A 15,780-nucleotide genomic window follows, 5' to 3' on the forward strand; every position below is an offset into this window, starting at 1 on the left:
ATAAAGTTAATAGTACTAATGAGTTATTATAACTTAAATCTATGAAGTACACTGTAAACCCGAATAAGTTGGCAGAACTCAAATCACTTTTAATAGTACAAACTTAGTTAGCTTTAAAAGCTAATCTGCTGACATAAATGCTAACTTAAAATATATCAGTTCTGTGAACTTGAAAGAAAAAGAAAGTGCTAAATACTCTTGACTGAGCTAATTAGTTGAATTTAAGTTTGTCCTACTCAAACCAATAAATTATTTTGACCGTTTGGGTTTACAGTGCAAGAGCTCACCAAAAGTGGACAGTTGAAGACTGGAAAAATGTTGCCTGGTCTGATGAGTCTCGATTTCTGTTGAGACATTCAGATGGTAGAGTCAGAATTTGGCGTGAACAGAATAAACATACATTAACGGCTTAAATCTTGTTACAAACTATCTTTACAAATATTAAATGGACTATCCATATGTTGTATCGATGAGCTAAATTAGTTTTATTAAAAAATAAATCAAACGAGTAGGCTACTACGATTCGCTAAATAAAATTGAAGATAGCCTACTCACGTTTCGGCTTAAGTTCTTCACGTTCTTCACGTGTTTATCCAATAAAATTTGATAGGAGGCGCTGTCTTGAAAAACGAGGGGTCTGAGAATGCGGGACTGAGTGCAGGGGGACTAGACGCAGGTCTCCGAGTCTGCAGCTTCATACTATTCCTGTGCCCTGGATGTGCATCCCACAAATCTCCATCAACTGCAAGATGCTATCCTATCAATATGGGCCAACATTTCTAAAGAACGCTTTCAGCACCTTGTTGAATCAATGCCACGTAGAATTAAGACCGTAAATTATGTCTCATAATTTACGGAAAATTCGGTCAATGGCAGGGAAAGAGTGCATTATCTAACAATGACCCCTTAGAAAGCAGCAGCCTGCGTAAACAGCTTAATAGTGTGCTTTGAACAGATAAAAGCATGTTGAGGGGCAAAGTATCCAATCAAACATAGCGTAAACAGCTCGTCCTGTGGCATACAGGTAATGACTTTGACCTGTAAACATTACTGGGTAACATAAAGCATGATATATAAAAGACATAAAGCATAATAGAGAGCTGTTATTGCTTTACTCAGTTCTGTACCTCCACCGATGCTGTTTCAGTGTTTAGGTTGATGTGGCATTGCCTCTGATTTCATGATGATGGATAAAATCAAACAGATGAACAAATGTATCTGCTGCACGTCTGTTGTCATAATGCATTGTATTACTTGAGAATCAAAAGGCAGGAACAGGGTTATTTTTGCAGTTTATGGGAGGTGAATATATAAATGAATCATGCAAGGTGATTTACTAAGGTTTGCGCTTGTCAATTTAGTGGTGTTTACGCCATTATTCTAGCCTGGTAATACCAAACTCTGCTATAACATTGGTTACCCGTAAGCCAACTTAAACATCACCTCCGTTCATAATGTTTAACAAACACTCGTCTTGTTCGGGCTTCGGTTTGCAAATGCCGGGAATATTCTCCACAACAGAGCGAATTGCATCCCGGATCTCCATATCCGCGGTCGTTTTCGTTTTCCCCAACCTAAGAGGCAATCCAAAACTCAGTGCTTAGCGTCTACACTCTTAGAAGAAAAGGTTCTATATAGAACCTTAAAAGGTTCTATCAGCGCTACGTATTTGGAACCCCTAAAAGGTTCTATACACTCTTAAAAAAGGGTTCCTCTGGGTTCTATATAGATTATAGAACCCTGGGGTTCCATACTTGGCCAATAGAACCTTTTACAAAAAAAAAAGGTTCTATCAGCGCTACGTATTTGGAACCCCTAAAAGGTTCTATACACTCTTAAAAAAGGGGTTCCTTTGGGTTCTATATAGAACCCTGGGGTTCCATACTTGGCCAATAGAACCTTTTACCAAAAAAAAGTGGTTCTATATAGAACCATTTTGGAGTTCCATATATGAAGCGGGGGATGGAACCTAAATAGAACCATTTCTTCTAAGAGTGTATGTCACGGCTCTCAGCCCGCCCTCTGTTCGTTGATTGGCCGGCTGTTTTCAGGCCGGAGGAAAACTGAGATAGGTCGCTATATCAGACTGAGTACAGAAGCAAACTGAAATTGAGCGGAAGTACGAAGTCTGACGCCAGGCTATCGTTAATTACCGCCCCCAAAAAGCATAAATTAGATTTACTCAATTTAAGACTAAAATAAATTAGTCTTAAATTAGACGCTGATTTGTGCATTGTTTTGGTCATTATAGAAATGATCCGGCCGTGTCTTTAATTTGCGCATCGTCAAGCTAATTTGCCCTGTTTAGTAAATCTGGCCCAAAGTAAAGTGTCTTCAATCCTAATCAAAACATATGAATGAAATGAAATGTGTGTTTCTGTGTCTAGACAAAACCCTCCGACCAGCAATCCCAGCAAGAACTGATGCTCAATGAAGATGAGAAGAAACTTTTAGCCAAGGAAGGAGTCAATCTTCCCAGCCAACTGCCTCTAAACAAGGTGCGTTGAACACACCTGAATTAGATCAAGGTCACATGGCCACATGTAGCCTAATAATCTATCCATGTCATTGCTCCATGTCTCTATATTTACTGCTGGAAGCCAGATCAGACATCAGCAGGGAAGAAAGAGGCTTTTATAGAGGCTGAGATGAAGGAAATCAGTGATGAAAGGCAAAGGCAGCTCTCATCGTAATAACACATTTCAGCCGCGAAGGTTTTTCCCTCGGTGTATACGATAATGAAAATGACATGATTAAGCTGATTTGATTCAACTCACATGCCACATACTTCAGACCTAAAATCTGGATCAAAATAAATCTTTGAAATGCAGACACTTGATTTCCTCTTAACATTTTGCCTGGCTTGTTCTCTCATGTTTTTATTAGTACGAAGAAAAGATTCTGAAGAAGATTCGAAGGAAAATCCGGAACAAGCAGTCGGCACAGGAGAGCCGCAAGAAAAAGAAAGAATATATTGATGGACTGGAGGGCAGGTAAACACAAACAGAGACTGACACACACACACGTTGGGTTTTCCATGTTTTCCCATGCATAATATGATGACATACACTCTAAACAATGCTGGGTTGTTTTAACCCAAATTTGGGTCAAATATGGACAAACCCAAATGTTGGGTTAAAAATGTAATTTAAAACTTTAACCCAACTTTCACTTTCAACTGCGATTTTTTAATTACATTTTTAACCCAACATTTGGGTTTGTCCATATTTGACCCAAATTTGGGTTAAAACAACCCAGCATTTTTTAGAGTGTATGATGACATTTTATACTGTATATTCAATCCCCTAACTCTCTACATTTTTACATACTAAAAAAACAACATTGATTTAGCTGCTTTCCCCATGGGGACCAAAAAGTATTCATTTATGGGAACATTTTGTCCCCATAGGGAATAAATTTAGCTTACTCGTACTCTTTTTTTTTTTTTTTACTTGCGTACACTCTATGCTGGGACAACGCATTCTCACCCCAAGGCGTCACCTTTGACCATGCTTCAATATTTGACGTTTTAGGCGCCCTTTAGCATCACTTACATGACGCGATCCTAAAGCGTCAGTTAGAGGACGCGGTTAGGTTTAGGTGTGGGGTGGGGGTAGGGTACACGCGATCCTAGGGCGTCATCTAACTGACGCTAAAGGGCGCCTAAAGCGTCAGATATTGAAGCATGTCCAAATGCTTCCCAAGGCGTCAGTTAGGTGACGCCTTGGGATTGAGAATGGGCTGGCTGGGAGCATGCTGGAAAATGCTGGGTTGTTTTAATCCAATTTGGGGTCAAATATGGACAAATTCAAACATTGGGTCCATATTTGACCTAAAATTGGGTGAAAACAACCCAGCATTTTTTAGAGTGTATGTATAATGAGAAAGCAGAATTGGATACACTACAGTTCAAAAGTTTGGGGTCAATGTTTTTTTATATATATATATATATATATATATTCAGGAAAGACATGCTAAATTAAAGTGACAGCACAATATTTTACTTTGTTACATGTAAGTGTAACCGGTTCAGCTACCCCTCTGCGTTGTGTTGTGCGGTGGAGGCGATGAATAAAGACTGGAGCCGAAATTGCTGATTCAATGACTCTTTTATCTGTGAAGCACCAAGTTGGGAAAATGCGGTTAAATTGTTGCATACAATCAGGCTGTGTAATAAAGCCAGCTCCTCGCTCTGCTCAGACCTCCTGCGGACTGGAGAGCTCACACTTTACAGACAATCTTGTTGACTAACAAAAATAATATCACACCACATAGGCCTACGACATAGCCATATATAGCTACATACAATCAACAGCCAATAAATGAATATAAAAATATATATATTGACATTATTTGTAATACATCAAACACTTATTTAAATGAGACTAAATTTATATACCTTTTCCAAATCACCCACATTTTCAGAATTTGGTTTATATACATAGAAACAATTAAATTTTAAACAATAAATCACAAAACCACATTTAAATGCATAACCATACCTGTGAAGCACCAAGTTGGGAAAATGCAGTTAAATTGTTGCATACAATCAGGCTGTGTAATAAAGCCAGCTCCTGCCGAATAGTCGAATACAGGAGAGAAATTAGCAGTCACGTTTCACAGGCCAACTTTTACACTAACATACAACTTCACACTGCATTTACTCGGTTAAAACTTCACTTTCACAAATAAAACAGTTTTAAAGAAAAGATAACCTGCATGTATGCTCATTTGCGTCCCAACAAAACACAGATTAATGAATTAATAACTCTTTTTTTTTTTCACTTTTATCCAACTTTATAACAGGAGTGCAAGAAACACATACCTCGCTCCGCTCAGACCTCCCGCGGACTGAAGCGAGAGCGCGCGCAATGCGACAATGACGTCACAACCGCGACGAACTCAAAACTCATAAAAATACAAAAATGAATAAATTTTCCTTTTCTCACATTTGGATATTGATTTCTAACAGAAACCATAAGGATTTTGTGTGAATAAAAATAAAAAAACTAGTTCCAAATTAACACTCGTTACATTAGCCTGTGTCCTTTTTTTACATTGATCACAAGAATAAATTGCATTTGAAAATATATTCAAAAAGAAGTTATTTAAATTTTCAAACTTTTGAAAGGTAGTGTTACACATTGTGAACAACAGTGGCAACTTCACCTCAGATGTCCTGTTTGTGGTACAACTACAAGTCGTCTCAATGAATGAATATGACATCAAAGAAAAACTCATTACGAAGAAAACTTGCAGTGGAGTTGAAATTGAGGTTGAAAATCATTAAAAACCCAGGCTCGAACATATCTTAACTTGGGATCAAAGCAATCGAATATCCTCAGAGAGCCTGGAGAAATTATTTAGAACACACTGCGGCACAGATTTCAGGCATGAAATTGGCCTTTAAGGAAGAGCTCGTGGGTTTATCTGTCCACGGGACAAACTCATTTCACAGCAGGGGCAGCAGGCATCAAAAGCACCACTGCCATCTCACTGTTTTTACACAGTCACAAATCAGTCTTGTGAACTTGCACACCGTCTACAGACACCTGTGGGATTGTACTGTCCAAGAAGAAATCAGATTTTGTCAATAAACATAAAATTATAAGATAAAACAAAAGTGAAATATATTAGCATTTTCATAATTGGATTTCATTGCAAAGAAGATTGGTCTGTATATATATATATATATATATATACGTATATATATATATATATATATGTATATATATATATATATATATATATATATATATATATATATATATATTAGGGCTGTGCAAAGATTAATTGCAATTAATCGCATCCAAAATAAAAGTTTGTGTTTACATAATATATTTGTGTGTGCTAAATAAACACACATGCATGACTAAGAAAATGTGTTATTCATATATAAAATATTTATAATGTGTTATTCATATATAAAATATTTCTATATTATATAGATTATGTATTTATATATATATATATATATATAAATATACAGTATATATACACAGTATTTATGTGCAAATAATTCTTAAATATATACATGCATGCATATGCATTTATATATATGTATATATATATATATATATATATATATATATATATATATATAATAATTATACACACACATATATTATGTAACACAAACTTTTATTTTTGATGCGATTAATCGCAATTAATCTTTGCAGAGCCCTAATACATATAGATTTGTTATCACAACATATTTTCTTTTGTCAAATCAACTTTATAATAATTTATTTAGTTGAGATAACTTATTATTTTGAGTTTCTGATGGTTAAATTAATCTACTTGATTGTATTAACTCACTTTTTCCAGTTCAATGAACTTAAAATTTTAAGGCAACCCAGGTTACTGACTTTTTTAAGTTAAACCAACAATATTTTTTTACAGTTTAGTAATCACAACATTTTTTCTTTTGTCAAATCAACTTAAATAATTTATTTAGTTCAGATAACATATAATTTTGAGTTTCTGATGGTTAAATTAATCTCCTTCATATTAACTCACTTTTTCCAGTTCAATATATATTACCACCATAATGTTATTGATGCTGCATATAATATTGATCTGCCTGCATTGACATTGTATGAGAACTGAACTGAGCAGGATATATATACTGTGTATATACAGTATATATACAGTATATATATATATATATGATGCTATTTTCGTCTAAAAACAAAGCTAGTTGCATTATTTTATCACTGTAAAGCTGCTTCGAAACAATCTATATTGTAAAAAGCGGTTTATAAATAAAGGTGACTTGACTTTATAGGGAGTGTTTATGTGTGTACACGTCCTGCTGTGTCAGACAGAGTGGTGTGTGTGTGTGTGAGTATGTGTATGTCAGATTCATCACTGTGAGTAATTTGCAATATACTCTGGTCTAGGATGGCTGCATGCAGTGCTCAGAATATGCAATTACAGCAGAAAGTCATCCTGCTGGAGAAGACCAACACGTAAGTCTCGTTTTACAACAATATCCGATCCGCTCCGTGTCAAAGCAACGGCTGTTGACCTGTGGTTATAATGTACTTGTAGAAATAAAAATTAAAATGTCCATGTTAGTTCACAGGGCATTATCCACTGTAAAAAATATTTTCAAGATTTGTTATCACAACATATTTTCTTTTGTCAAATCAACTTTATAATAATTTATTTAGTTGAGATAACTTATTATTTTGAGTTTCTGATGGTTAAATTAATCTACTTGATTGTATTAACTCACTTTTTCCAGTTAAATCAACTTAAAATTTTAAGGCAACCAGGTTAGTGACTAAGTTAAACCAACAATTTTTTTTTTTTACAGTTTAGTAATCACAACATTTTTTCTTTTGTCAAATCAACTTAAATAATTTATTTAGTTCAGATAACATATAATTTTGAGTTTGTGATGGTTAAATCATTCTCCTTCATTGTATTAACTCACTTTTTCCAGTTCAATGAACTCAAAAGTTTAAGGCAACCAGGTTACTTACTTTTTTAAGTTAAACCATCAATATTTTTTTACAGTGAACTTTTGATCAAGTTTTACTAAATTTAATTAGATATACAACCTGTGGTGAATGCAACAGATTATTGGCTCTTTGTAAAATGATTTATTTTACTAATTAAACAATGTAAGATTATATATTTAATCTCATACTATATGTCAGTACTGTATTTTACTACTTTTCCTACTTTTTATGCTCTTCTTGTCTGCATGTTTCCATGTGAATTAATCACTGAGAAGCACAAAATTTGACAATAAAAAGTATCTATTCTATTCTATTCTATTCTTTGCATTTAGCATTGTTTCCCGCTGCTCTCTTCGATCAGAACACAGTCCACCAGTTGAGATCCACTTCTGTAAAATATAGGTTTTATAACCTGCTCATGCACACAGCTCTTTAACTGTGCTATAAACCTGACCCTCCTAAGATCATTTACATAACGTCTCTTCTTTCAGTCTTTTATTGGTTATTTTACAGGCTATTTAAGATGCCATGAAATCAGCTATTAAATTTAAAGAAGTCTAGTAAACGCTAATAAACCAGGAGAGGCTGTGCGTTAGAATGATTTTTACCACAGTTGAAACATGTTGTCAGGCAAGACGCAAAGACAACTTGTTTCTTATATTCATCCAAGACCCCATGTCATACTGAACCAATCAGCACTGTCAGAAAATGTTTAATCTAATTCAGTTTTGATGCTTTTTGCAAGGTTTCCGCCATCAGTATTTCACTCAGAGTTCAACATGAAAAATGTTTTCAGAATCAGCCCCTTGTCAAATAATCCTATGAATCCTTAATGAACATATATATATATATATATATATATATATATATATATATATATATATATATGTATGTATGTATATATATATAGAGAGAGAGAGAATTTATTCAGAATTACAGTAGAATCACTTTGAGAATATATTTTGATCCTATTAATAGTTTGATCCTATTTGAATTGCTTTCAAATTGATAGTATTCATACTAATATATTGGTTTGATGGACTTTTACTCATTTTGTCCATCTTTACATCTTTGCTGCACTCTGAAATCCTTCCACTCTATGCATATTTGATGAGGCCATTTTGACTTTGCACTTTCAAAGTTCACATTAAATGAAAGTTTTGCTACTTCCGTCCTCGAACTCGTAACACACTCTCACCATCTATCTGTCAGGTCTCTGGTGGAGCAGTTACGTCGCCTGCAGTCTCTGGTGATGAACGGCTCCTGCAAACCGGCTCAAACGGGAACCTGCATCCTGGTAAGATGACAGCGGAGGAGGGAGGAAGGAAGGGAAGATAAAGAAATGAAGGGATGAAAAGGTAGCATATGCTTTGAAGGAACCTGCTCCAAGGGGTTTTAAAACTCAAGCACAATCAAAGTAAACACTGGCAGAAGAGGTAGAGACAGATCAAACAAATCTTCAGTGACACATCGACCAGAGCAGAGAGATTTCAGCCGTGGAGTCAGAAAAGTCACTTTTCTTCTTCATTACAACTGATTACATCATTGACGGCTCATGAACACTGTCTGCCTCCTTTCATTAGAGCTCCACAACATCTCAGACTGTGCTCACATTCGCCACCAAAGTCCATTTCTTCCAAATAATCTCTTCACATACTCCTCTGAAATAGAATTAAAAACCTATTGCTTTTTAACATTTTAAACTGTCTTTAGTGTGTAATGTTGTCCTAAAACTCCATCAGGTGACCCAATGGTGTCTTAAAACTCCTTCAGGTGACCCAATGGTGTCATAAAACTCCATCAAGTGACCCAATGGTGTCTTAAAACTCCATCAGGTGACACAACGGTCTCCTAAAACTCCATCAGGTGACCCAATGGTGTCCTAAAACTCCTTCAGGTGACCCAATGGTGTCATAAAACTCCATCAAGTGACCCAATGGTGTCTTAAAACTCCATCAGGTGACACAACGGTCTCCTAAAACTCCATCAGGTGACCCAATGGTGTCCTAAAACTCCTTCAGGTGACCCAATGGTGTCATAAAACTCCATCAAGTGACCCAATGGTGTCTTAAAACTCCATCAGGTGACACAATGGTCTCCTAAAACTCTATCAGGTGACCCAATGGTGTCCTAAAACTCCATTAAGTAACCCAATGGTGTCCTAAAACTCCTGCAGGTGACCAAATGGTGTCCTAAAACTCCATCAGGTGACCCAATGGTGTCCTAAAACTCCATCAGGTGACCCAATGGTGTCCTAAAACTCCTTCAGGTGACCCAATGGTGTCCTAAAACTCCATTAAGTAACCCAATGGTGTCTATCAGGTGACCCAATGGTGTCCTAAAACTCCATTAAGTAACCCAATGGTGTCCTAAAACTCCTGCAGGTGACCAAATGGTGTCCTAAAACTCCATCAGGTGACCCAATGGTGTCATAAAACTCCATCAAGTGACCCAATGGTGTCTTAAAACTCCATCAGGTGACACAATGGTCTCCTAAAACTCTATCAGGTGACCCAATGGTGTCCTAAAACTCCATTAAGTAACCCAATGGTGTCCTAAAACTCCTGCAGGTGACCAAATGGTGTCCTAAAACTCCATCAGGTGACCCAATGGTGTCCTAAAACTCCATCAGGTGACCCAATGGTGTCCTAAAACTCCTTCAGGTGACCCAATGGTGTCCTAAAACTCCATTAAGTAACCCAATGGTGTCTATCAGGTGACCCAATGGTGTCCTAAAACTCCATTAAGTAACCCAATGGTGTCCTAAAACTCCTGCAGGTGACCAAATGGTGTCCTAAAACTCCATCAGGTGACCCAATGGTGTCCTAAAACTCCATCAGGTGACCCAATGGTGTCCTAAAACTCCTTCAGGTGACCCAATGGTGTCCTAAAACTCCATTAAGTAACCCAATGGTGTCCTAAAACTCCATCAGACCCAATGGTGTCCTAAAACTCCTTCAGGTGACCCAATGGTGTCCTAAAACTCCATTAAGTAACCCAATGGTGTCTTAAAACTCCTTCAGGTGACCCAATGGTGTCCTAAAACTCCATTAGGTGACCCAATGGTGTCCTAAAACTCCATCAGGTGACCCAATAGTGTCTTAAAACTCCTTCAGGTGACCCAAAGGTTTCCCAAAACTCTGTCAAGTAACCCAATGGTGTCCTAAAACTCCATCAAGTGACCCAATGGTGTCCTAAAACTCCATCAAGTGACCCAATGGTGTCTTAAAACTCCACCAAGTGACCCAATGGTGTCTTAAAACTCCATCAGGTGACCCAATGGTGTCTTAAAACTCCTTCAGGTGACCCAATGGTGTCTTAAAATTCCTTCAGGTGACCCAATGGTGTCCTAAAACTCCTTCAGGTGACCCAATGGTGTCATAAAACTCCATCAAGTGACCCAATGGTGTCTTAAAACTCCAGGTGACCCAATGGTGTCCTAAAACTCCATCAGGTGACCCAATGGTGTCCTAAAACTCCATCAGGTGACCCAATGGTGTCCTAAAACTCCTTCAGGTGACCCAATGGTGTCCTAAAACTCCATTAAGTAACCCAATGGTGTCTTAAAACTCCTTCAGGTGACCCAATGGTGTCCTAAAACTCCATCAGGTGACCCAATGGTGTCCTAAAACTCCATCAGGTGACCCAATGGTGTCTTAAAACTCCATCAGGTGACCCAATGGTGTCCTAAAACTCCATCAGGTGACCCAATGGTGTCCTAAAACTCCTTCAGGTGACCCAATGGTGTCCTAAAACTCCATTAAGTAACCATATGCTGTCCTAAAACTCTATCAGGTGACCAAATGGTGTCTTAAAACTCCTTCAGGTGACCCAATGGTGTCCTAAAACTCCATCAGGTGATCCAATGGTGTCCTAAAACTCCATCAGGTGACCCAATGGTGTCCTAAAACTCCTTCAGGTGACCCAATGGTGTCCTAAAACTCCATCAGGTGACCCAATGGTGTCCTAAAACTCCATCAGGTGACCCAATGGTGTCCTAAAACTCCTTCAGGTGACCCAATGGTGTCCTAAAACTCCATTAAGTAACCCAATGGTGTCCTAAAACTCCATCAGGTGACCCAATGGTGTCCTAAAACTCCATCAGGTGACCCAATGGTGTCTTAAAACTCCATCAGGTGACCCAATGGTGTCCTAAAACTCCATCAGGTGACCCAATGGTGTCCTAAAACTCCTTCAGGTGACCCAATGGTGTCCTAAAACTCCATCAGGTGACCCAATGTTGTCCTAAAACTCCATTAAGTAACCCTATGGTGTCCTAAAACTCCTCCAGGTGACCAAATGGTGTCTTAAAACTCCTTCAGGTGACCCAATGGTGTCCTAAAACTCCATCAGGTGACCCAATGGTGTCCTAAAACTCCATCAGGTGACCCAATAGTGTCTTAAAACTCCTTCAGGTGACCCAATGGTGTCCCAAAACTATGTCAAGTAACCCAATGGTGTCCTAAAACTCCATCAAGTGACCCAATGCAATGGTGTCCTAAAACTCCATCAGGTGACCCAATGGTGTCTTAAAACTCCACCAAGTGACCCAATGGTGTCTTAAAACTCCATCAGGTGACCCAATGGTGTCTTAAAACTCCTTCAGGTGACCCAATGGTGTCTTAAAACTCCTTCAGGTGACCCAATGGTGTCCTAAAACTCCATCAAGTGACCCAATGGTGTCTTAAAACTCCGTCAGGTGACCCAATGGTGTCCTAAAACTCCATCAGGTGACCCAATAGTGTCTTAAAACTCCTTCAGGTGACCCAAAGGTGTCCTAAAACTCCGTCAAGTGACCCAATGGTGTCTTAAAACTCCATCAGGTGACCCAATGGTGTCTTAAAACTCCATCAGGTGACCCAATGGTGTCTTAAAACTCCACCAAGTGACCCAATGGTGTCTTAAAACTCCATCAGGTGACCCAATGGTGTCTTAAAACTCCTTCAGGTGACCCAATGGTGTCTTAAAACTCCATCAGGTGACCCAATGGTGTCTTAAAACTCCTTCAGGTGATCCAATGATGTCCTAAAACTCTATAAAGTGACCCAATGGTGTCCTTAAACTCCATCAGGTGACCCAATGGTGTCTTAAAACTCCATCAGGTGACCCAATGGTGTCTTAAAACTCCATCAGGTGACCCAATGGTGTCCTTAAACTCCATCAGGTGACCCAATGGTGTCCTTAAACTCCATCAGGTGACCCAATGGTGTCTTAAAACTCTATCAGGTGACCCAATGGTGTCCTTAAACTCCATCAGGTGACCCAATGGTGTCTTAAAACTCCATCAGGTGACCCAATGGTGTCTTAAAACTCCATCAGGTGACCCAATGGTGTCCTTAAACTCCATCAGGTGACCAATGGTGTCCTAAAACTCTATAAAGTGACCCAATGGTGTCCTTAAACTCCATCAGGTGACCCAATGGTGTCTTAACACTCCATCAGGTGACCCAATGGTGTCCTTAAACTCCATCAGGTGACCCAATGGTGTCTTAAAACTCCATCAGGTGACCCAATGGTGTCCTTAAACTCCATCAGGTGACCCAATGGTGTCTTAAAACTCCATCAGGTGACCCAATGGTGTCTTAAAACTCCATCAGGTGACCCAATGGTGTCCTAAAATCCATTGGGTGACTCAATGGTGTCCTAAAACTCCATCAGGTGACCCAATGGTGTCCTAAAATCCATTGGGAGACTCAATGGTGTCCTAAAACTCCATCAGGTGACCCAATGAAAAAAAATGTCCCCACTTATGTCCCAAGACATATGCAGAAAGGGGCGGGGGCTGGTTGAGTTAGTGTAGTGTGTTGAAACTCATGGTTATGGTAAATGGCGGGACATTTCCCCAAACACGCTTGATGCGATTGACCAATCACAATACGCTGGTCCAGCCAATCAGAGCTCAGTGTGATTTTCAGAAGGAGGGGCTTCACAGAGACAGGAACTAAACAGAGCGTTACTGACAGACCGGGAAGAGAGGAGTCGCAACAATGGAGAATATGGGAAAAATAATCTGTTTTTGAACATTCAAGCATGAAAACCTATTCTAGTATAACACAATCAATACTTTATAAATAGGTTCTCTTAAAAATGAATTGCATTGACAGTGAAACTAAATGACCCAAAAGAAATAATAAATCAATCACAGTTCATGTTTTGTGGTTTGTCACTGCTGTCCGTGCTCTGTTGAGATGTGCCGGTCGAACTCTATTATTAAATTCAAGCATCAAGATGAATGAATACTTTCAATTATAATATAGAACATTTATTTTCTTTCCTGTGCATCTGGCAGAGAACCAAAATGATGTGATGATTATTATAATGAAAGTGTTGATTACACAAGCCTGTTTTTAATGCATGTAGGTCACAAGCTGACCCACATACAGTAGCAGGACTTGTTTATTTACTTCCTCTCGTTTAATATTCCTTCTTTTTCCTAGGTGCTGGTCATCTCTTTCTCTCTCATTCTCATCCCGAGCCTCCAGCCCAGGAGGGCCGCGCACCCCGGGGACTTCAGCACTGCCAAAGGTTCGTCAACATCAGTAGCATTGCAGACAGCATCATGAAACTGTAAATTTGACTTCATTTACATATGCTCCCGAATGCATTTCAGAAAACTGTGTATCCAAACATCTCCGTTTGCCATCTGAGGCGTGTAGTGATTTCGTTTACTGATCTGAGATGTCAACATAAACAAGTTTTTCATTTAAAGAGACTGTATGGTAGGCACAAGGGCTCTACATCAAGGCGTAACCTGATTTATATTCAGGTTCTTGAACAAGACAAAGTGGGAGGCTGAAGCATTGAAGCGAGCAGACAAGCTCACATTTGCACGTCTCAGGCTCTTCTGTTCTTTTAGAGCAGTGACAGCGATCAGAAAGCAATGTGGTCGTGGCTGTCAGACGGTATTCAATGCATGCTTTTCACAACCTCAGAAGTTCAGAGCGCTCACCTGCATTCATTTTTCATGTGGCACGACTTTTCTTCTCCGCTCGTGTTTGACCTTACTCATCTGCTTGGTTTAATCTCTGACAGTGTTGCTTTCAATGTCTGCTTGCACTCAACAAAACAAGATTTGGCTCAACAGGAGATTCTGAAAACGAAGTCATTTTTATTCTCTACGTCTAGAAAGTATCTGGTGTTTTAAAGGGATAGTTCACTTTGAAATTAATGTTTGGTATGTTTTAGTATGTCTTTGTTTCCACAGTATTTTCAATTTTGATATTTTTAAGTCAAACCGTTCCTGTCTGTCAGTCATATAATGGAGGTCTATGGTCACCACCTCAAAGAGCATGCACAGAGATGTCCAATTTAAACATGATTTAATGACTGGTAAATGTAAGTACACATTGATGGCCTAAGACACGAAACGAGCCGTTTGTGTGAGAAAACGAACAGTATTTATATCGTTTTTACCTCTTGTAACCACAGCCACGTCCAAGTGATCGGAAACCCCTGGAAGTGATCTCTCACGCGTGTACGTCACTCATTGTTTACACAGAGATTTCAGAAGTGTTGCCCTTCACTGTGAAGATCTAAACATATTTAGATATACAGGAAATTGGAATTGAAGACGACTTTGATATATCAACAGACAACGTTGATTTTTTTTTCTGCAACCGCGCAAGAGATCACTTCCTGCGCTTGCGCAGACCGAAGCACCTTCCGATCACTTGGACGTGGCTGTGGTTACAAGAGGTAAAAACTATATAAATACTGTTCGTTTTCTCACACAAATCGCTCGTTTCGTGTCTTAGGCCATCAATGTGTACTTACATTTACGAGTCATTAAATCATGTTTAATTTGGACTTCTCTGTGCATGCTCTGTAGCGACAAATGACCATCTTGTCACTCAGAGGTGTTTGTAGGGATATCTGACGCGTGGCTCCTAAACAAACTCACTTCAGTCCAGTACTTCATTTACACAGTTTATTTTGGTTTCAGCTCAGATGCTCAAACAGCTTGCCATCACCAGTTATCATGTCCTCTCTTGATCTTGACACGGTCAAAAATTGTTTGCTTCCCATTACACCTGACTTCTCTTACTCGTTGGTTACCTTTATACCAAATAAAACCCATACTCCACCCAGTGTTCACCAGTGGAAATACAACAGACATTAAATGAACATAATGGCTCTTACACTCCGGCCCCTAATTGTACATGACAGATAGACATTACAATTCAATACAATAATTATGCAAAGAGCCATTAAAGTCCAAAGCGACTCTATATGACATGGTACTTGAACAATCTTCTGTTTGTTATAGCGTAAAGTCCTTGCAATCAGTCCTTACTTTTCCAGGCTGTCATAC

General features: G+C 38.6%; 1 protein-coding gene across 2 annotated transcripts in view; it reads left to right on the plus strand.

The window, feature by feature from the left end:
* The window catches only part of creb3l3b (cAMP responsive element binding protein 3 like 3b), a 54,558-nt gene that overhangs the window by 17,092 nt on the left and 21,686 nt on the right, over positions 1-15,780 (plus strand). For both annotated transcript variants that reach the window (XM_089131533.1, XM_089131532.1), the window contains exons 5-9: positions 2,388-2,498; positions 2,887-2,993; positions 6,903-6,971; positions 8,682-8,766; positions 13,907-13,994. In XM_089131533.1, coding sequence (XP_088987659.1) covers positions 2,388-2,498; positions 2,887-2,993; positions 6,903-6,971; positions 8,682-8,766; positions 13,907-13,994 — 460 coding nt within the window. The remainder of the gene's footprint in view (positions 1-2,387; positions 2,499-2,886; positions 2,994-6,902; positions 6,972-8,681; positions 8,767-13,906; positions 13,995-15,780) is intronic.

The sequence above is a fragment of the Pimephales promelas genome, chromosome 5, assembly GCF_988280905.1.
Source record: "Pimephales promelas chromosome 5, fPimPro1.hap1.1, whole genome shotgun sequence".
In the NCBI taxonomy this organism is placed as follows: domain Eukaryota; kingdom Metazoa; phylum Chordata; class Actinopteri; order Cypriniformes; family Leuciscidae; genus Pimephales; species Pimephales promelas.